Raw genomic sequence first — 21,728 nt, 5'->3', positions numbered from 1 at the left:
CTCCTGGTGTTATTACTGCAACAATATTATTTGCTATATTCCTCCATTTTAGGTGCCTTAAGTTGAAATCCCCCAGGAGCAAGATGTTGGGTGCAGGAGCTGGAAGGTTTTCCAGACAGTGGTCAATTTTTAACAGCTGTTCCTGGAATTGCTGGGAGGTTGCATCCGGAGGCTTGTAGACTATCACAATGACTAGGTTTTGGTTCTCGACCTTTACTGCTAAAACTTCCACTACATCATTTGAGGCATTTAGCAGTAGGAGTTTTTAAATGTACAAAAAATTAAGAATATTTGTCCAGTTAATTTTTTTTGCCCAAAATTCCCAAAATCTGTTAATGAGAGGTTTTATTGTAGTATATACAGGAGCACCCTGCTTACACAGCAAGTTAGGTTCTGGGCTACTGCTGTACGGGAGGGTTTTGCTTATACAGCAGGTTCCAGGCTGCTGCTGTACGGGAGGGTCTTGCTTATACAGCAGGTTCCAGGCTACTGCTATACGGGAGGGTCTCGCTTATACAGCAGGTTCCAGGCTACTGCTGTACGGGAGGGTCTCGCTTATACAGCAGGTTCCAGACTACTGCTATACGGGAGGGTCTCGCTTATACAGCAGGTTCCAGGCTGCTGCTGTACGGGAGGGTCTCGCTTATACAGCAGGTTCCAGGCTACTGCTATACGGGAGGGTCTCGCTTATACAGCAGGTTCCAGGCTACTGCTGTAAAGTGAAAATCAATGCAAAGTGAAACAGCTTTTCTTACTTTGAAACACATATAAAAGCCTGATAACATGTTTACACTATCATAAATTAAGTGAGAAATAGAGCTAGGCCTAAAAAATTGATATACAGTACATGTATTACTTACCATTAAATATTTTTGGCCTTAGTTTATAGTGAGTGGTGAATATATTTATTGTAGGAAGTCTGAATAAATGAAGAATGGGTATAACTGAAAACTGCTGCATTAGCAAAATGCCGTAAAGTAAAGCACTGTAAGCCAAGGCCCACCTGTATATAATGCATGCATGTATGTACAGTGGAACCTCAAAAATCGAACTGCTCCCAACACAACTAATTATGTAAGTGTATTTTTGTAAGTGCTTTTATAAGTGTATTTTTAAGGGTCTGAAATGGACTAATCTAATTTACATTATTCCTGATGGGAATAAATTCATTCGGTAAAGGCACTCGAACAGACTTCTGGACTGAAGAAAGTTCGATTTTTGAGGTTCCACTATATGTACAAAATAAATATATGAATACATTAGGGTGACAGTAATGCACAGTCTATGGAAAACAAAATATATTAATTCCCCAAATATAAAGTTACTTTAAGTATTTGCTGTGCAGTATAGAAGCCTGCTGGACCACTTCCGACGATACACACTTGAGGAACCTGGGAGAGTCGGGCAGCAGCTGTGCTCAGGCAGCGACCTATTGCTCCATCAAATGCACACCTCAACATTGCTCTTTAAAAGAAAAGAAAACAAAATGGTGAGAAACAATGGATGGACCTGTGACTCACTGACTCCCATTCGTTTGTAGCTCGAGTGGTAGCACTCTCGGCTCACACCTGCAGGACACGGGTTTGATTCTGGCACAGGTAGAGATATTGACCCCAAAGTTAGTATCTGATCAGCCGGGCTGTGGTTTATGCGCTGCATTACATGCGGCCAGCAGTAACAGCCTGGTTCATCAGGCCCTGATTCACCACGAGGCTTGGCTATGGACCTAACCATGGAGGAATTAACCCCCAGAACGACCTCCAGGTAAATACCTGCTGCCCTGGGTCACCTAGCAATTAGGAGTCACCTGCATGTCAATGTGCTCTTGTGGGTTGCATCCTGGGGAAGAGGCTCGGAGGCCCACAATCAAAATTTATTTTAATTCGGAGAAAGTGCTGACGCCACAAGGCTCATGAAGCGCCTGGTGAATGAGAGGCAGTGAGGCTTGATCCAAGTAAGGGGAGGATAATTCCAGTTCCTTGGATCAAGAGCTCTTGACTTGAGGGGTTCTAACACTTGCTGTCCCAGGGCACCAAGTAATAACTAGACACCTGAGGTAGTCATACTAACACCTGTTGTCCTAGTAATATAATACAAACAGAAACAAGCCACAGTGACTGGCTTCACTGGGTTATCCTGGGTTACTAACCCAGTAGTTAATAATCCAGAGCATCACCAGGTTATCCTGGCTTACTAATCCTGTAGTTAATAATCCAGTCTCAACAGGTTATCCTGGCTTACTAACCCATTATAATTACATAATCTGGAGCCAGTCACTGGGTTATCCTGGCTTACTAACCCGGTAGATTTAATAATCCGGTAAGTCTTCTTCAACAACCTTGAAGCTTCAACAAAGCTTATCTTATCTTCCAAGGCTAAAATAAGCCAGCACAGCTCTCTTATACAAGCCAAGGCAACACTGCCATTAATACACTTAAAATATATTTATACAGTAACTAAATATGGCCACTAGATGCCCAGAAAATATATATATATTCCAAAATAATAGATATTTTTATGTTGTTGTTGTGGTTTATAAGGGCAATGAGACGCACAAGGTTGTTCAGGGCCACTAAACTTTGTGCTTTATTGTCATCTAACTCACTAAATGAGTGAGTAAATGAGTGAATGAGTGAGTAAATGAGTGAGTGAATGAGTGAGTAAATGAGTAAATAAGTGAGTGAATGAGTAAATGAATGAGTGAATGAATGAGTAAATAATTGAGCAAATGAGTAAATGTGTGAGTAAATGAGTGAGTAAATGAGTGAGTAAATTAGTAAGTATGTAAGTAACTAAGTAAGCATATAAGTAAGCAAGCAAATAAGTAGGCAAGCAAATAAATAAGCAAATAAGTAAGCAAGCAAACATGGAAGTAACTCAGTAAGCAAGTAACTAAGTAAGAAAGTAAGTAAGTTTATTCAGGTATACACAAATACAGTTACATAGAATTATCATACATAGCAGCATATGTGTAGAGAACCTGGGATAACACAAGTAAGTATATTTAGGTACATATAGTTATACATATAATCATACACAGTGTCATATATGTAAATTACTAACCAGGATAACCTTAAAAATCAGACAGTGACTTATTTCCATTGTCAGCAATGAAATAGCAAACAAGACTGAAGAACAAGAACAGTAAAAATAGAAACTAGTAAACAAGACTGAAGAACAAGAACAGTACAGAGAATAACTAGCAAACAAGACTGAAGAACAAGAACAGTACAGAGAATAACTAGCAAACAAGACTGAAAAATAAGAACAGTAAAAATAGAAACTAGTAAACAAGACTGAAGAACAAGAACAGTACAGAGAATAACTAGCAAACAAGACTGAAAAATAAGAACAGTAAAAATAGAAACTAGTAAACAAGACTGAAGAACAAGAACAGTACAGAGAAGAACTAGCAAACAAGACTGAAGAACAAGAACAGTAGAGAGAAGAACTAACAAACAAGACTGAAGAACAAGAACAGTACAGAGAAGAACTAGCAAACAAGACTGAAGAACAAGAACAGTAGAGAGAAGAACTAACAAACAAGACTGAAGAACAAGAACAGTACAGAGAATAACTAGCAAACAAGACTGAAGAACAAGAACAGTAGAGAGAAGAACTAACAAACAAGACTGAAGAACAAGAACAGTACAGAGAAGAACTAGCAAACAAGACGGAAGAACAAGAACAGTACAGAGAATAACTAGCAAACAAGACTGAAGAACAAGAACAGTACAGAGAATAACTAGCAAACAAGACGGAAGAACAAGAACAGTACAGAGAATAACTAGCAAACAAGACTGAAGAACAAGAACAGTACAGAGAATAACTAGCAAACAAGACTGAAGAACAAGAACAGTACAGAGAATAACTAGCAAACAAGACTGAAGAACAAGAACAGTACAGAGAATAACTAGCAAACAAGACTGAAGAACAAGAACAGTACAGAGAATAACTAGCAAACAAGACTGAAGAACAAGAACAGTACAGAGAATAACTAGCAAACAAGACTGAAGAACAAGAACAGTACAGAGAATAACTAGCAAACAAGACTGAAGAACAAGAACAGTACAGAGAATAACTAGCAAACAAGACTGAAGAACAAGAACAGTACAGATAATAACTAGCAAACAAGACTGAAGAACAAGAACAGTACAGAGAATAACTAGCAAACAAGACTGAAGAACAAGAACAGTACAGAGAATAACTAGCAAACAAGACTGAAGAACAAAAACAGTACAGATAGGAACCAGCAGATCCATTATTCATTATAATGAAATGTGTCTTGTTAAATAACATTGCAAAATTTTGTTAATGTTCGACTTAGGTTAGTAAGTAAGTAAGTAAGTTTATTCAGGTATACACAAATACAGTTACATAGAATTATCATACATAGCAGCATATGTGTAGAGAACCTAGGAGAACCCAAAAAAGTTAAGCTACAAGTATCTCTGGCAGGACTGTTTGTATGGAGATGTCAGTAATATACACACCAGTGAATGACCAGATCTAGTTCATTACCTTTGTAACTTGCTCAGCTATCAAAACTTTGGAGTCCAGTCCCTGGACCCATTACGTACCTCTGTAATCTGTAAATACCTTTGTAACTTGTCATGATTGTGACCAGACCTACCTAGAGTTCATTACCTTTGTAAATTGTGAGTTCATTACCTTTGTAAATTGTGAGTTCATTACCTTTGTAAATTGTGAGTTCATTACCTTTGTAACTTGCTCAGCTATCAAAACTTTGGAGTCCAGTCCCTGGACCAATTATGTACCTCTGTAATCTTTTGACTACCGCCCACAGGATGGGTATGGGGTGACTACCACCCACAGGATGGGTATGGGGTGACTACCGCCCACAGGATGGGTATGGGGTGCATAATAAACATATTAAACTAACTAAAACTAACAGTGAATGACAGTGTCATACACCGGTTGAACATTAAAATGGTATAAAATACCGACAGGTTGTTAGGTAAGACACATATGCAACAGTTAGGTATCTTTATTTTGAAACGTTTCGCCTACACAGTAGGCTTCTTCAGTCGAGTACAGAAAAGTTGATAGAAGCAGGTGTGTGGATAGTGACTATGTCATACACTGGTGTGTGGATAGTGACAATGTCATACACTGGTGTGTGGATAGTGACTATGTCATACACTGGTGTGTGGATAGTGACTGTCATACACTGGTGTGTGGATAGTGACAATGTCATACACTGGTGTGTGGATAGTGACAATGTCATACACTGGTGTGTGGATAGTGACTATGTCATACACTGGTGTGTGGATAGTGACTATGTCATACACTGGTGTGTGGACAGTGACAGTGTCATACACTGGTGTGTGGATAGTGACTATGTCATACACTGGTGTGTGGATAGTGACAATGTCATACACTGGTGTGTGGATAGTGACTATGTCATACACTGGTGTGTGGACAGTGACAGTGTCATACACTGGTGTGTGGATAGTGACTATGTCATACACTGGTGTGTGGATAGTGACTATGTCATACACTGGTGTGTGGACAGTGACAGTGTCATACACTGGTGTGTGGACAGTGACAGTGTCATACACTGGTGTGTGAACAGTGACAGTGTCATACACTGGTGTGTGGACAGTGACAGTGTCATACACTGGTGTGTGGATAGTGACAATGTCATACACTGGTGTGTGGACAGTGACAGTGTCATACACTGGTGTGTGGACAGTGACAGTGTCATACACTGGTGTGTGAACAGTGACAGTGTCATACACTGGTGTGTGGATAGTGACAGTGTCATACACTGGTGTGTGGACAGTGACAGTGTCATACACTGGTGTGTGGACAGTGACAGTGTCATACACTGGTGTGTGGACAGTGACAGTGTCATACACTGGTGTGTGGATAGTGACAATGTCATACACTGGTGTGTGGACAGAGACAGTGTCATACACTGGTGTGTGGACAGTGACAGTGTCATACACTGGTGTGTGAACAGTGACAGTGTCATACACCGGTGTGTGGACAGTGACAGTGTCATACACCGGTGTGTGGACAGTGACAGTGTCATACACCGGTGTGTGGACAGTGACAGTGTCATACACCGGTGTGTGGACAGTGACAGTGTCATACACTGGTGTGTGAACAGTGACAGTGTCATACACCGGTGTGTGGACAGTGACAGTGTCATACACCGGTGTGTGGACAGTGACAGTGTCATACACTGGTGTGTGAACAGTGACAGTGTCATACACCGGTGTGTGGACAGTGACAGTGTCATACACTGGTGTGTGGACAGTGACAGTGTCATACACCGGTGTGTGGACAGTGACAGTGTCATACACTGGTGTGTGAACAGTGACAGTGTCATACACCGGTGTGTGGACAGTGACAGTGTCATACACTGGTGTGTGGATAGTGACAATGTCATACACTGGTGTGTGGACAGAGACAGTGTCATACACTGGTGTGTGGACAGTGACAGTGTCATACACTGGTGTGTGAACAGTGACAGTGTCATACACCGGTGTGTGGACAGTGACAGTGTCATACACCGGTGTGTGGACAGTGACAGTGTCATACACCGGTGTGTGGACAGTGACAGTGTCATACACCGGTGTGTGGACAGTGACAGTGTCATACACTGGTGTGTGAACAGTGACAGTGTCATACACCGGTGTGTGGACAGTGACAGTGTCATACACCGGTGTGTGGACAGTGACAGTGTCATACACTGGTGTGTGAACAGTGACAGTGTCATACACCGGTGTGTGGACAGTGACAGTGTCATACACTGGTGTGTGGACAGTGACAGTGTCATACACCGGTGTGTGGACAGTGACAGTGTCATACACTGGTGTGTGAACAGTGACAGTGTCATACACCGGTGTGTGGACAGTGACAGTGTCATACACTGGTGTGTGGATAGTGACAGTGTCATACACTGGTGTGTGGACAGTGACAGTGTCATACACTGGTGTGTGGACAGTGACAGTGTCATACACTGGTGTGTGGACAGTGACAGTGTCATACACTGGTGTGTGGACAGTGACAGTGTCATACACCGGTGTGAACAGTGAGTGTCATACACTGGTGTGTGGACAGTGACAGTGTCATAAACTGGTGTGTGGACAGTGACAGTGTCATACACTGGTGTGTGGACAGTGACAGTGTCATACTCTGGTGTGTGGACAGTGACAGTGTCATACTCTGGGGTGTGGACAGTGACAGTGTCATACTCTGGTGTGTGGACAGTGACAGTGTCATACTCTGGTGTGTGGACAGTGACAGTGTCATACTCTGGTGTGTCAGTGTTGCAGCATGAGTAATGTCAATGTTGTAGCATGAGTAATGTCAGTGTTGTAGCATGAGTAATGTCAGTGTTGTAGCATGAGTAGTGTCAGTGTTGTAGCATGAGTAGTGTCAGTGTTGTAGCATGAGTAGTGTCAGTGTTGTAGCATGAGTAGTGTCAGTGTTGTAGCATGAGTAGTGTCAATGTTGTAGCATGAGTAATGTCAATGTTGTAGCATGAGTATTGTCAGTGTTGCAGCATGAGTAGTGTCAATGTTGTAGCATGAGTAATGTCAGTGTTGTAGCATGAGTAGTGTCAGTGTTGTAGCATGAGTAGTGTCAATGTTGTAGCATGAGTAATGTCAGTGTTGTAGCATGAGTATTGTCAGTGTTGCAGCATGAGTAGTGACAGTGTTGCAGCATGAGTAGTGCCAGTGTTGCAGCATGAGTAATGCCAATGTTGCAGCATGAGTAGTGTCAGTGTTGTAGCATGAGTAGTGTCAGTGTTGCAGCATGAGTAGTGCCAGTGTTGCAGCATGAGTAGTGCCAGTGTTGCAGCATGAGTAATGCCAATGTTGCAGCATGAGTAGTGTCAGTGTTGTAGCATGAGTAGTGTCAGTGTTGCAGCATGAGTAGTGTCATTGTTGCAGCATGAGTAGTGTCAATGTTGTAGCATGAGTAATGTCAGTGTTGTAGCATGAGTATTGTCAGTGTTGCAGCATGAGTAGTGCCAGTGTTGCAGCATGAGTAGTGCCAGTGTTGTAGCATGAGTAGTGTCAGTGTTGTAGCATGAGTAGTGTCAGTGTTGTAGCATGAGTATTGTCAGTGTTGCAGCATGAGTAATGTCAATGTTGCAGCATGAGTAGTGCCAGTGTTGTAGCATGAGTAGTGTCAGTGTTGTAGCATGAGTAGTGTCAGTGTTGTAGCATGAGTAGTGTCATTGTTGCAGCATGAGTAGTGCCAGTGTTGTAGCATGAGTAGTGCCAGTGTTGCAGCATGAGTAGTGCCAGTGTTGTAGCATGAGTAGTGTCAGTGTTGCAGCATGAGTAGTGTCAGTGTTGCAGCATGAGTAGTGTCAGTGTTGTAGCATGAGTAGTGTCAGTGTTGTAGCATGAGTAGTGTCAGTGTTGTAGCATGAGTAGTGTCAGTGTTGCAGCATGAGTAATGTCAGTGTTGTATCATGAGTAGTGTCATTGTTGCAACATGAGTAATGTCAGTGTTGTAGCATGAGTAGTGTCAGTGTTGCAGCATGAGTAGTGTCAGTGTTGTAGCATGAGTAATGTCAGTGTTGTAGCATGAGTAATGTCAGTGTTGTAGCATGAGTAGTGTCAGTGTTGTAGCATGAGTAGTGTCAGTGTTGTAGCATGAGTAATGTCAGTGTTGTAGCATGAGTAATGTCAGTGTTGTAGCATGAGTAGTGTCAGTGTTGTAGCATGAGTAGTGTCAGTGTTGTAGCATGAGTAATGTCAGTGTTGTAGCATGAGTAATGTCAGTGTTGTAGCATGAGTAGTGTCAGTGTTGTAGCATGAGCAGTGTCAGTGTTGTAGCATGAGTAGTGTCAGTGTTGTAGCATGAGTAATGTCAGTGTCGTAGCATGAGTAATGTCAGTGTTGTAGCATGAGTAGTGTCAGTGTTGTAGCATGAGTAGTGTCAGTGTTGTAGTATGAGTAGTGCCAGTGTTGTAGCATGAGTAATGTCAGTGTTGTAGCATGAGTAGTGTCAGTGTTGCAGCATTAGTAATGCCAGTGTTGCAGCATGAGTAGTGTCAGTGTTGCAGCATTAGTAATGCCAGTGTTGCAGCATGAGTAGTGTCAGTGTTGCAGCATGAGTAGTGTCAGTGTTGTAGCATGAGTAATGTCAGTGTTGCAACATTACCAGTGTTGCAACATTACCAGTGTTGCTTCATCAGTAGTGTTAGTGTTGCAACACCAGTATTATTAGTGTTGCAACACAAGTAGTATTAGTGTTGCAACACTACCAGTGTTGCTTTCACTGAGACCCACATAAAGGATCACTTGGACAACGAAATATGGATCCCAGGTTACAACCTATACAGATGTGACAGAGAGAACAGGCAAAAGGGGGGGGTTGGCCTGTACATTGTTTGCACAGAACTGCTAAATGCCTCAAATGATGTAGTGGAAGTTTTAGCAGTAAAGGTCGAGAACCAAAACCTAGTCATTGTGATAGTCTACAAGCCTCCGGATGCAACATCCCAGCAATTCCAGGAACAGCTGTTAAAAATTGACCACTGTCTGGAAAACCTTCCAGCTCCTGCACCCAACATCTTGCTCCTGGGGGATTTCAACTTAAGGCACCTAAAATGGAGGAATATAGCAAATAATATTGTTGCAGTAATAACACCAGGAGGCAGCTCTGATGAAAACTCACACTCACGCGAGCTTTTAAATCTCTGCACAAAATTCAATTTAAACCAGCAAATAATAGAGCCTACTAGACTGGAGAATACACAAGACCTCATCTTCACTAACAATGATGATCTGATAAGAAATATCACCATATCAAAAACAATATACTCAGATCACAACATAATTGAGGTTCAGTCATGTATGCGCGGAGCCCCAGACCGACATAATGAGATTAGTCACGAGGGAGCATTCACCAAATTCAACTTCAATAACAAAAACATAAAGTGGGACCAAGTAAACCAAGTCCTAACCGATATAAGCTGGGAAGATATACTAAGCAACACAGACCCCAACTTATGCCTAGAACAGATTAACTCGGTAGCACTCGATGTATGCACAAGGCTTATTCCTCTAAGAAAAAGGAGGAGTAGATGTAAAACAGAAAGAGACAGGCGCTCCCTTTACAGGCGACGGAAAAGAATAACAGAGCGGCTAAAAGAGGTCAATATATCTGAAATGCGTAGGGAGACACTGGTCAGAGAAATAGCAAGCATCGAACTTAAGCTAAAAGAATCCTTTAGGAGTCAGGAATCGCGGGAAGAACTAAAAGCCATAAATGAAATCGAAAGAAACCCAAAGTATTTCTTCTCCTATGCCAAATCAAAATCGAGAACAACGTCCAGTATTGGGCCCCTACTTAAACAAGATGGGTCCTACACAGATGACAACAAGGAAATGAGTGAGCTACTCAAGTCCCAATATGACTCAGTTTTTAGCAAGCCGCTAACCAGACTGAGAGTCGAAGATCAAAATGAATTTTTTATGAGAGAGCCACAAAATTTGATTAACACAAGCCTATCCGATGTTATCCTGACGCCAAATGACTTCGAACAGGCGATAAATGACATGCCCATGCACTCTGCCCCAGGGCCAGACTCATGGAACTCTGTGTTCATCAAGAACTGCAAGAAGCCCCTATCACGAGCCTTTTCCATCCTATGGAGAGGGAGCATGGACACGGGGGTCGTCCCACAGTTACTAAAAACAACAGACATAGCCCCACTCCACAAAGGGGGCAGTAAAGCAACAGCAAAGAACTACAGACCAATAGCACTAACATCCCATATCATAAAAATCTTTGAAAGGGTCCTAAGAAGCAAGATCACCACGCATCTAGAAACCCATCAGTTACACAACCCAGGGCAACATGGGTTTAGAACAGGTCGCTCCTGTCTGTCTCAACTATTAGACCACTACGACAAGGTCCTAAATGCACTAGAAGACAAAACGAATGCAGATGTAATATATACAGACTTTGCAAAAGCCTTCGACAAGTGTGACCATGGCGTAATAGCGCACAAAATGCGTGCTAAAGGAATAACAGGAAAAGTCGGTCGATGGATCTATAATTTCCTCACTAACAGAACACAGAGAGTAGTCGTCAACAGAGTAAAGTCCGAGGCAGCTACGGTGAAAAGCTCTGTTCCACAAGGCACAGTACTCGCTCCCATCTTGTTCCTCATCCTTATATCCGACATAGACAAGGATGTCAGCCACAGCACCGTGTCTTCCTTTGCAGATGACACCCGAATCAGCATGACAGTGTCTTCCATTGCAGACACTGCAAAGCTCCAGGCAGACATCAACCAAATCTTTCAGTGGGCTGCAGAAAACAATATGAAGTTCAACGATGAGAAATTTCAATTACTCAGATATGGTAAACATGAGGAAATTAAATCTTCATCAGAGTACAAAACAAATTCTGGCCACAAAATAGAGCGAAACACCAACGTCAAAGACCTGGGAGTGATCATGTCGGAGGATCTCACCTTCAAGGACCATAACACTGTATCAATCGCATCTGCTAGAAAAATGACAGGATGGATAATGAGAACCTTCAAAACTAGGGAGGCCAAGCCCATGATGACACTCTTCAGGTCACTTGTTCTATCTAGGCTGGAATATTGCTGCACACTAACAGCACCTTTCAAGGCAGGTGAAATTGCCGACCTAGAAAATGTACAGAGAACTTTCACGGCGCGCATAACGGAGATAAAACACCTCAATTATTGGGAGCGCTTGAGGTTCCTAAACCTGTATTCCCTGGAACGCAGGAGGGAGAGATACATGATTATATACACCTGGAAAATCCTAGAGGGACTAGTACCGAACTTGCACACGAAAATCACCCACTACGAAAGCAAAAGACTTGGCAGACGATGCACCATCCCCCCAATGAAAAGCAGGGGTGTCACTAGCACGTTAAGAGACCATACAGTAAGTGTCAGGGGCCCGAGACTGTTCAACTGCCTCCCAGCACACATAAGGGGGATTACCAACAGACCCCTGGCAGTCTTCAAGCTGGCACTGGACAAGCACCTAAAGTCAGTTCCGGATCAGCCGGGCTGTGGCTCGTATGTTGGTTTGCGTGCAGCCAGCAGCAACAGCCTGGTTGATCAGGCTCTGATCCACCAGGAGGCCTGGTCTCAGACCGGGCCGCGGGGGCGTTAACCCCCGGAACTCTCTCCAGGTAAACTCCAGGTTGCTTCATCAGTAGTGTTAGTGTTGCAACACCAGTAGTATTAGTGTTGCAACACAAGTAGTATTAGTGTTGCAACACCAGTAGTATTAGTGTTGCAACACCAGTAGTATTAGTGTTGCAACACCAGTAGTATTAGTGTTGCAACACCAGTAGTATCAGAATGTTGATCCTGTATCCAACACCCTCCACGATGCTCACATGTCCTCCAGTGTTGCAACACTAGTAGTGTTACTTCACCAGTAGTGTTAGTGTTGCAACATTGGTAGTGTTGCAACACTAGTATCAGCATGTTGATCCTATATCCAACACCCTCCACGATACTCACATGTCCTCCAGTGTTGCAACACTAGTAGTGTTACTTCACCAGTAGTGTTAGTGTTGCAACACTGGTATTGTTGCAACACTAGTATCAGCATGTTGATCCTATATCCAACACCCTCCACGATGCTCACATGTCCTCCAGTGTTGCAACACTAGTAGTGTTACTTCACCAGTAGTATTAGTGTTGCAACACTAGTACTGTTGCAACACTGGTAGTGTTGCAACATTAGTAGGATCAACATGTTGATCCTGTATCCAACACCCTCCACGATGCTCACATGTCCTCCAGTGTTGCAACACTAGTAGTGTTACTTCACGAGTAGTATTAGTGTTGCAACACTGGTAGTGTTGCAACACTAGTATCAGCATGTTGATCCTATATCCAACACCCTCCACGACACTCACATGTCCTCCAGTGTTGCAACACTAGTAGTGTTACTTCACCAGTAGTGTTAGTGTTGCAACATTGGTAGTGTTGCAACACTAGTATCAGCATGTTGATCCTATATCCAACACCCTCCACGATACTCACATGTCCTCCAGTGTTGCAACACTAGTAGTGTTACTTCACCAGTAGTGTTAGTGTTGCAACACTGGTATTGTTGCAACACTAGTATCAGCATGTTGATCCTATATCCAACACCCTCCACGATGCTCACATGTCCTCCAGTGTTGCAACACTAGTAGTGTTACTTCACCAGTAGTATTAGTGTTGCAACACTAGTACTGTTGCAACACTGGTAGTGTTGCAACATTAGTAGGATCAACATGTTGATCCTGTATCCAACACCCTCCACGATGCTCACATGTCCTCCAGTGTTGCAACACTAGTAGTGTTACTTCACCAGTAGTATTAGTGTTGTAACACTAGTAGTGTTGCAACACTGGTAGTGTTACAACACCAGTAGGATCAACATGTTGATCCTGTATCCAACACCCTCCACGATGCTCACATGTCCTCCAGTGTTGCAACACTAGTAGTGTTACTTCACCAGTAGTATTAGTGTTGCAACACTAGTAGTGTTACTTCACCAGTAGTATTAGTGTTGCAACACTAGTAGTGTTGCAACTCTGATAGTGTTGCAACACCAGTAGGATCAACATGTTGATCCTGTATCCAACACCCTCCACGATGCTCACATGTCCTCCAGTGTTGCAACACTAGTAGTGTTACTTCACCAGTAGTATCAGTGTTGCAACACTAGTAGTGTTGCAACACTGGTAGTGTTACAACACCAGTAGGATCAACATGTTGATCCTGTATCCAACACCCTCTACGATGCTCACATGTCCTCCAGTGTTGCAATACTAGTAGTGTTACTTCACCAGTAGTATTAGTGTTGCAACTCTGATAGTGTTGCAACACCAGTAGGATCAACATGTTGATCCTGTATCCAACACCCTCCACGATGCTCAAATGTCCTCCAGTGTTGCAACACTAGTAGTGTTACTTCACCAGTAGTATCAGTGTTGCAACACTAGTAGTGTTGCAACACTGGTAGTGTTACAACACCAGTAGGATCAACATGTTGATCCTGTATCCAACACCCTCTACGATGCTCACATGTCCTCCAGTGTTGCAACACTAGTAGTGTTACTTCACCAGTAGTATCAGTGTTGCAACACTAGTAGTGTTGCAACACTGGTAGTGTTACAACACCAGTAGGATCAACATGTTGATCCTGTATCCAACACCCTCTACGATGCTCACATGTCCTCCAGTGTTGCAACACTAGTAGTGTTACTTCACCAGTAGTATTAGTGTTGCAAAACTAGTAGTGTTGCAACTGATAGTGTTGCAACACCAGTAGGATCAACATGTTGATCCTGTATCCAACACCCTCTACGATGGTCACATGTCCTCCAGTGTTGCAACACTAGTAGTGTTGCTTCACCAGTAGTATTAGTGTTGCAACACTAGTACTGTTGCAACACTGGTATTGTTGCAACACTAGTATCAGAATGTTGATCCTGTATCCAACACCCTCCACGATGCTCACATGTCCTCCAGTGTTGCAACACTAGTAGTGTTGCTTCACCAGTAGTATTAGTGTTGCAACACTAGTACTGTTGCAACACTGGTATTGTTGCAACACTAGTATCAGAATGTTGATCCTGTATCCAACACCCTCCACGATGCTCACATGTCCTCCAGTGTTGCAACACTAGTAGTGATGCTTCACCAGTAGTATTAGTGTTGCAACACTAGTACTGTTGCAACACTGGTATTGTTGCAACACTAGTATCAGAATGTTGATCCTGTATCCAACACCCTCTACGATGCTCACATGTCCTCCAGTGTTGCAACACTAGTAGTGTTACTTCACCAGTAGTATTAGTGTTGCAACACTAGTAGTGTTGCAACTCTGGTAGTGTTGCAACACCAGTAGGATCAACATGCTGATCCTGTATCCAACACCCTCCACGATGCTCACATGTCCTCCAGTGTTGCAACACTAGTAGTGTTACTTCACCAGTAGTATCAGTGTTGCAACACTAGTAGTGTTGCAACACTGGTAGTGTTACAACACCAGTAGGATCAACATGTTGATCCTGTATCCAACACCCTCTACGATGCTCACATGTCCTCCAGTGTTGCAACACTAGTAGTGTTACTTCACCAGTAGTATCAGTGTTGCAACACTAGTGTTGCAACACTAGTAGTGTTGCAACACTTGTAGTGTTACAACACCAGTAGGATCAACATGTTGATCCTGTATCCAACACCCTCCACGATGCTCACATGTCCTCCAGTGTTGCAACACTAGTAGTGTTACTTCACCAGTAGTATCAGTGTTGCAACACTACTAGTGTTGCAACACTGGTAGTGTTGCAACACCAGTAGGATCAACATGTTGATCCTGTATCCAACACCCTCCACGATGCTCACATGTCCTCCAGTGTTGCAACACTAGTAGTGTTACTTCACCAGTAGTATCAGTGTTGCAACACTAGTAGTGTTGCAACACTGGTAGTGTTGCAACACCAGTAGGATCAACATGTTGATCCTGTATCCAACACCCTCCACGATGCTCACATGTCCTCCAGTGTTGCAACACTAGTAGTGTTACTTCACCAGTAGTATTAGTGTTGCAACACTAGTAGTGTTGCAACACTACCAGTGTTGCAACACCAGTAGGATCAACATGCTGATCCTGTATCCAACACCCTCCACGATGCTCACATGTCCTCCAGTGTTGCAACACTAGTAGTGTTACTTCACCAGTAGTATTAGTGTTGCAACACCAGTAGGATCAACATGCTGATCCTGTATCCAACACCCTCCACGATGCTCACATGTCCTCCAGTGTTGCAACACTAGTAATGTTACTTCACCAGTAGTATTAGTGTTGCAACACTAGTAGTGTTGCAACTGATAGTGTTGCAACACCAGTAGGATCAACATGTTGATCCTGTATCCAACACCCTCTACGATGGTCACATGTCCTCCAGTGTTGCAACACTAGTAGTGTTGCTTCACCAGTAGTATTAGTGTTGCAACACTAGTACTGTTGCAACACTGGTATTGTTGCAACACTAGTATCAGAATGTTGATCCTGTATCCAACACCCTCCACGATGCTCACATGTCCTCCAGTGTTGCAACACTAGTAGTGTTGCTTCACCAGTAGTATTAGTGTTGCAACACTAGTACTGTTGCAACACTGGTATTGTTGCAACACTAGTATCAGAATGTTGATCCTGTATCCAACACCCTCCACGATGCTCACATGTCCTCCAGTGTTGCAACACTAGTAGTGTTGCTTCACCAGTAGTATTAGTGTTGCAACACTAGTACTGTTGCAACACTGGTATTGTTGCAACACTAGTATCAGAATGTTGATCCTGTATCCAACACCCTCTACGATGCTCACATGTCCTCCAGTGTTGCAACACTAGTAGTGTTACTTCACCAGTAGTATTAGTGTTGCAACACTAGTAGTGTTGCAACTCTGGTAGTGTTGCAACACCAGTAGGATCAACATGCTGATCCTGTATCCAACACCCTCCACGATGCTCACATGTCCTCCAGTGTTGCAACACTAGTAGTGTTACTTCACCAGTAGTATCAGTGTTGCAACACTAGTAGTGTTGCAACACTGGTAGTGTTACAACACCATTAGGATCAACATGTTGATCCTGTATCCAACACCCTCTACGATGCTCACATGTCCTCCAGTGTTGCAACACTAGTAGTGTTACTTCACCAGTAGTATCAGTGTTGCAACACTAGTGTTGCAACACTAGTAGTGTTGCAACACTGGTAGTGTTACAACACCAGTAGGATCAACATGTTGATCCTGTATCCAACACCCTCCACGATGCTCACATGTCCTCCAGTGTTGCAACACTAGTAGTGTTACTTCACCAGTAGTATCAGTGTTGCAACACTAGTAGTGTTGCAACACTGGTAGTGTTGCAACACCAGTAGGATCAACATGTTGATCCTGTATCCAACACCCTCCACGATGCTCACATGTCCTCCAGTGTTGCAACACTAGTAGTGTTACTTCACCAGTAGTATCAGTGTTGCAACACCAGTAGGATCAACATGTTGATCCTGTATCCAACACCCTCCACGATGCTCACATGTCCTCCAGTGTTGCAACACTAGTAGTGTTACTTCACCAGTAGTATTAGTGTTGCAACACTAGTAGTGTTGCAACACTACCAGTGTTGCAACACCAGTAGGATCAACATGCTGATCCTGTATCCAACACCCTCCACGATGCTCACATGTCCTCCAGTGTTGCAACACTAGTAGTGTTACTTCACCAGTAGTATTAGTGTTGCAACACTAGTAGTGTTGCAACACTACCAGTGTTGCAACACCAGTAGGATCAACATGCTGATCCTGTATCCAACACCCTCCACGATGCTCACATGTCCTCCAGTGTTGCAACACTAGTAGTGTTACTTCACCAGTAGTATTAGTGTTGTAACACTAGTAGTGTTGCCACTCTGATAGTGTTGCAACACCAGTAGGATCAACATGTTGATCCTGTATCCAACACCCTCCACGATGCTCACACGTCCTCCAGTGTTGCAACACTAGTAGTGTTACTTCACCAGTAGTATTAGTGTTGCAACACTAGTAGTGTTGCAACACTAGTAGTGTTGCAACACTAGTAGTGTTACTTCACCAGTAGTATTAGTGTTGCAACACTAGTAGTGTTGCAACACTAGTAGTATTAGTGTTGCAACACTAGTAGTGTTGCAACACTAGTAGTGTTACTTCACCAGTAGTATTAGTGTTGCAACACTAGATGTTGCACCAGTAGTATTAGTGTTGCAACACTAGTAGTGTTGCAACACTGGTAGTGTTGCAACACCAGTAGGATCAACATGTTGATCCTGTATCCAACACCCTCCACGATGCTCACATGTCCTCCAGTGTTGCAACACTAGTAGTGTTACTTCACCAGTAGTATTAGTGTTGCAACACTAGTAGTGTTGCAACACTGGTAGTGTTGCAACACCAGTAGGATCAACATGTTGATCCTGTATCCAACACCCTCCACGATGCTCACATGTCCTCCAGTGTTGCAACACTAGTAGTGTTACTTCACCAGTAGTATTAGTGTTGCAACACTAGTAGTGTTGCAACACTGGTAGTGTTGCAACACCAGTAGGATCAACATGTTGATCCTGTATCCAACACCCTCCACGATGCTCACATGTCCTCCAATATTCAACATTTTTGTAAACAATATATTATAAAGTTTATAGTGTTGTGTAGAGCCGCTGTCAGCTCCTGGTGTTGCACAGCTGGTGTCAGCTTCTTATAGCTTCAGATATGTTATAGCTGACACCTAGATGATGTTAGCTGGAGCAGTGATAGAGGAGAAGAGAGACTATGTAACACTCTCTCTACCAGCCCTCCAACACTCCTCCATCACCTCCTCCATCACCACCTCCATCACTCCATCACGATCATGGCGCAGGGTCAGTAACATTACTTTTGACATATGGTGACGGGCTCTTGATTCAGGGAATTGGATCTGTGCTCCAGTTCCCTGAATTAAGCCTGAATACTTTCCACATCTCCCCCCCCCCCTCACCGGCGCTGCATAACCCTACGGGTTTAGCGCTCCCCCTTGATTATAGTAATAATAATACTTTTTACATAATTATCAATATTTTTCACATGTCTGAAGTGATGGTCATGCATTGGGGCCATTTTAATGGCCTTTATATATTTTCTAAATGGTGGCACTGGGTTATCTAAATCTAAAATTTTCGACCAAGTAATTTTGACATCTCTTCTTCCTATGTTATAATATTATTTTACAATAGCCGCAGCTTGAGGAATAACGTAATAATATATTTTTTCACTTGTCTGAAATATTGTGGGGCCTTTTTAGACCTTTCTTTATTTTCTAAATGCTGGGATTGGGAAATAATTAAATATAATTCCCTACAGAGGTATACTTTTTTATCTGCTCTTCTTTTTATGTTTTTATACTAGTTTACAATAGCCACAGTTTGGGGAGTTACAATATTGGTTTACAATAATCACATTATGAGGATTTACAATATTGGTTTACAATAATCACATTATGAGGATTTACAATATTGGTTTACAATAATCACATTATGAGGATTTACAATATTGGTTTACAATAATCACATTATGAGGATTTACAATATTGGTTTACAATAATCACATCATGAGGATTTACAATATTGGTTTACAATAATCACATCATGAGGATTTACAATATTGGTTTACAATAATCACATCATGAGGATTTACAGTTCTGGTTTACAATAATCACATCATGAAGATTTACAATATTGGTTTACAATAGCCAAACCATGAGGATTTACAGTTCTGGTTTACAATAATCACATCATGAGGAATTACAATTCTGGTTTACAATAGCTACAACAGGAGAAATCACAAACACATTAAACACCTGGGTATCTTTATTTGAATAAAGATTTGCAGATGTTGCATGTGTTACTTAAGATAAGATAAGATTATAAGATAGGATTTCGTTTGGATTTTTAACCCCGGAGGGTTAGCCACCAAGGATAACCCAAGAAAGACAGTGCGCCATCAAGGACCGTCTAACTTATTTCCATTGTGGTCCTCAATCTTGTCCCCCAGGATGCCACCCACACCAGTCGACTAACACCCAGGTACCTACTTGCTGCTAGGTGAACAGGACAACAGGTGTAAGGAAACGTGTCGAGATGTTTCCATCCGCCGGGAATCGAACCCGGGCCCTCCGTGTGTGAAGCGGGAGCTTTAGCCACCAGGCCACTTAAGTCCTTATCACCTTGATGCCCCTCAACAGAGGATCCTTGATGCTGGCACAGTGGTCTTGATCCATGGAAATGGACTTCCTCTTCTCTTCCATGGATCAAACCTGAATGCCTTCCATTTCCCCCCAGGTAGTATATGACCCCTACGGGTTTAGCACTCCCCCGTGAATATATAATTCTTCCTCTTTCTAGAATCAAACCTGATTGCTTATTTTTTGGGCACTGCTCATCACCCCTGCAGGTTTAGCACTTATTAAGACTATAATAATTGTTGTGTTCCCTGAAAGGGACTGCCGTCTCTTATCCAAAATAATAAGAGACGGTAAAAGGCGTAACCTAATGAAACTCACTTAACCTAACCCAAATAATAGGACCCCAGTGGAAATAAGTCACTTTGTCTGACTTTTGGGTTATCCAGGGTAATCTACATAGGTTGCAACCACTTAGAGACTGTATATATATAAGCAGACCTGGAGCATTAGTTTACATTTTGCAATACCTACAACCAGTGTACAACAAGGCATAATAACATAATTATTTCTTGTGAAAAAAAATTTATTTTTGATATTAGTGAAAATAGCAGAAAGGTTGTGCACCATGTCAGAGTCAATTATGTAATGTTTAGTATCGAGTTCTGTCACGTGTCGGCCAAATTTAAAAAAAAAAAAAATGCAGCAGTGCTGATGGTGAAGTAAGATCACTGTAATTTGTGGTATATAGGACACATCCTAAATTTAGCATGAAATATGAAGGAAAAATAAAATTGAGGGCAATTTTCTTGAGCCAATGAGCGCACGGTCCAAAGCATCTAGCGGCTGCTTGGTTACCATGCTCCTGTGCATATACAGGTAGGCCCCGCTTTATAGCATTCCACTAATACAGCATTTTTTCAGTTATATCTATTCTTTATTTATTCAGACTTCCTACAATAAATATATTCACCATTCACTCTAAGAGCAAAAATATATTAAGGTAATTAATGTGTGTACTGTATATGCATTTTTCAAGCCTAACTCTATTGCTCACCTAATATATGATAGAGTAAACATGTTATCAGGCTTTTATATGTATTTGAAAGTGGAAAAAAAAGAGGCGGCAGCTATGTTTCACTTTACAGCAGTAGCCCAGAATCTAACCTGCTGTATAAGCTGGGCTTTCCTACACAGCAGTAGCCAAGAACCTAACCTGCTGTATAAGCTGGGCTCTCCTACACAGCAGTAGCCCAGAACCTAACCTGCTGTATAAGCTGGGCTCTCCTACACAGCAGTAGCCCAGAACCTAACCTGCTGTATAAGCTGGGCTTTCCTACACAGCAGTAGCCCAGAACCTAACCTGCTGTATAAGCTGGGCTCTCCTACACAGCAGTAGCCCAGAACCTAACCTGCTGTATAAGCTGGGCCCTCCTACACAGCAGTAGCCCAGAACCTAACCTGCTGTATAAGCTGGGCCCTCCTACACAGCAGTAGCCAAGAACCTAACCTGCTGTATAAGCTGGGCCCTCCTACACAGTAGTAGCCCAGAACCTAACCTGCTGTATAAGCAGGTCTCTCCTATACAGCAGTAGCCCAGAACCTAACCTGCTGTATAAGCAGGGCCCTTCTATACAGCAGTAACCCGGAACCTAACCTCCTGCATAAGCAGGGCCCTCCTGTGCTAGTGTAGCCATACCTTTTCTTCAACATTCTGTTAGGGTATTAGTAATATGAAAATATAGAATTTAATAAAAAATAATAGTAAAGATGGACAAGAAACTATAAATCATTAGGGATCACATCATGACTGGATTACCAGTACCAGTACCTTAATTCATAAACACGTTTAATCACTGTATACCATTTGCATGTATTCACTTTAATTTTGGGTGAAGTGTTAGGGAATACCACTATGCTTCCCTGAGACGCTTTGAGTTAATTGGTGAAGTCAGTTGCTGTCACTGGCTCACCACTG

The 21,728-nt window shown here is 42.6% G+C and overlaps 2 protein-coding genes across 7 annotated transcripts in view; one reads left to right on the top strand and one right to left on the bottom strand.

Moving 5' to 3' along the window:
* The window catches only part of dare (NADPH:adrenodoxin oxidoreductase, mitochondrial), a 55,373-nt gene that overhangs the window by 18,474 nt on the left and 15,171 nt on the right, over positions 1–21,728 (bottom strand). For 2 of the 6 annotated variants that reach the window (XM_070100865.1, XM_053780814.2), the window contains exon 2: positions 1,326–1,464. In XM_070100865.1, coding sequence (XP_069956966.1) covers positions 1,326–1,460 — 135 coding nt within the window. In that variant the 5' untranslated portion in view covers positions 1,461–1,464. The other 4 variants (XM_053780811.2, XM_053780812.2, XM_053780815.2 and 1 more) reach the window with 4 other exon arrangements.
* alpha-Man-Ib (alpha-Mannosidase class I b) overlaps positions 18,226–21,728 on the top strand; it is a 73,168-nt gene continuing 69,665 nt past the window's right edge. Inside the window, exon 1 of the mRNA XM_070100863.1 lies at positions 18,226–18,455. Coding sequence (XP_069956964.1) covers positions 18,327–18,455 — 129 coding nt within the window. The 5' untranslated portion in view covers positions 18,226–18,326. The remainder of the gene's footprint in view (positions 18,456–21,728) is intronic.

The sequence above is a fragment of the Cherax quadricarinatus genome, chromosome 75, assembly GCF_038502225.1.
Source record: "Cherax quadricarinatus isolate ZL_2023a chromosome 75, ASM3850222v1, whole genome shotgun sequence".
In the NCBI taxonomy this organism is placed as follows: domain Eukaryota; kingdom Metazoa; phylum Arthropoda; class Malacostraca; order Decapoda; family Parastacidae; genus Cherax; species Cherax quadricarinatus.
Note: the sequence above shows the minus strand (reverse complement) of the source record. Positions and strands in the feature narration are given on the sequence as shown.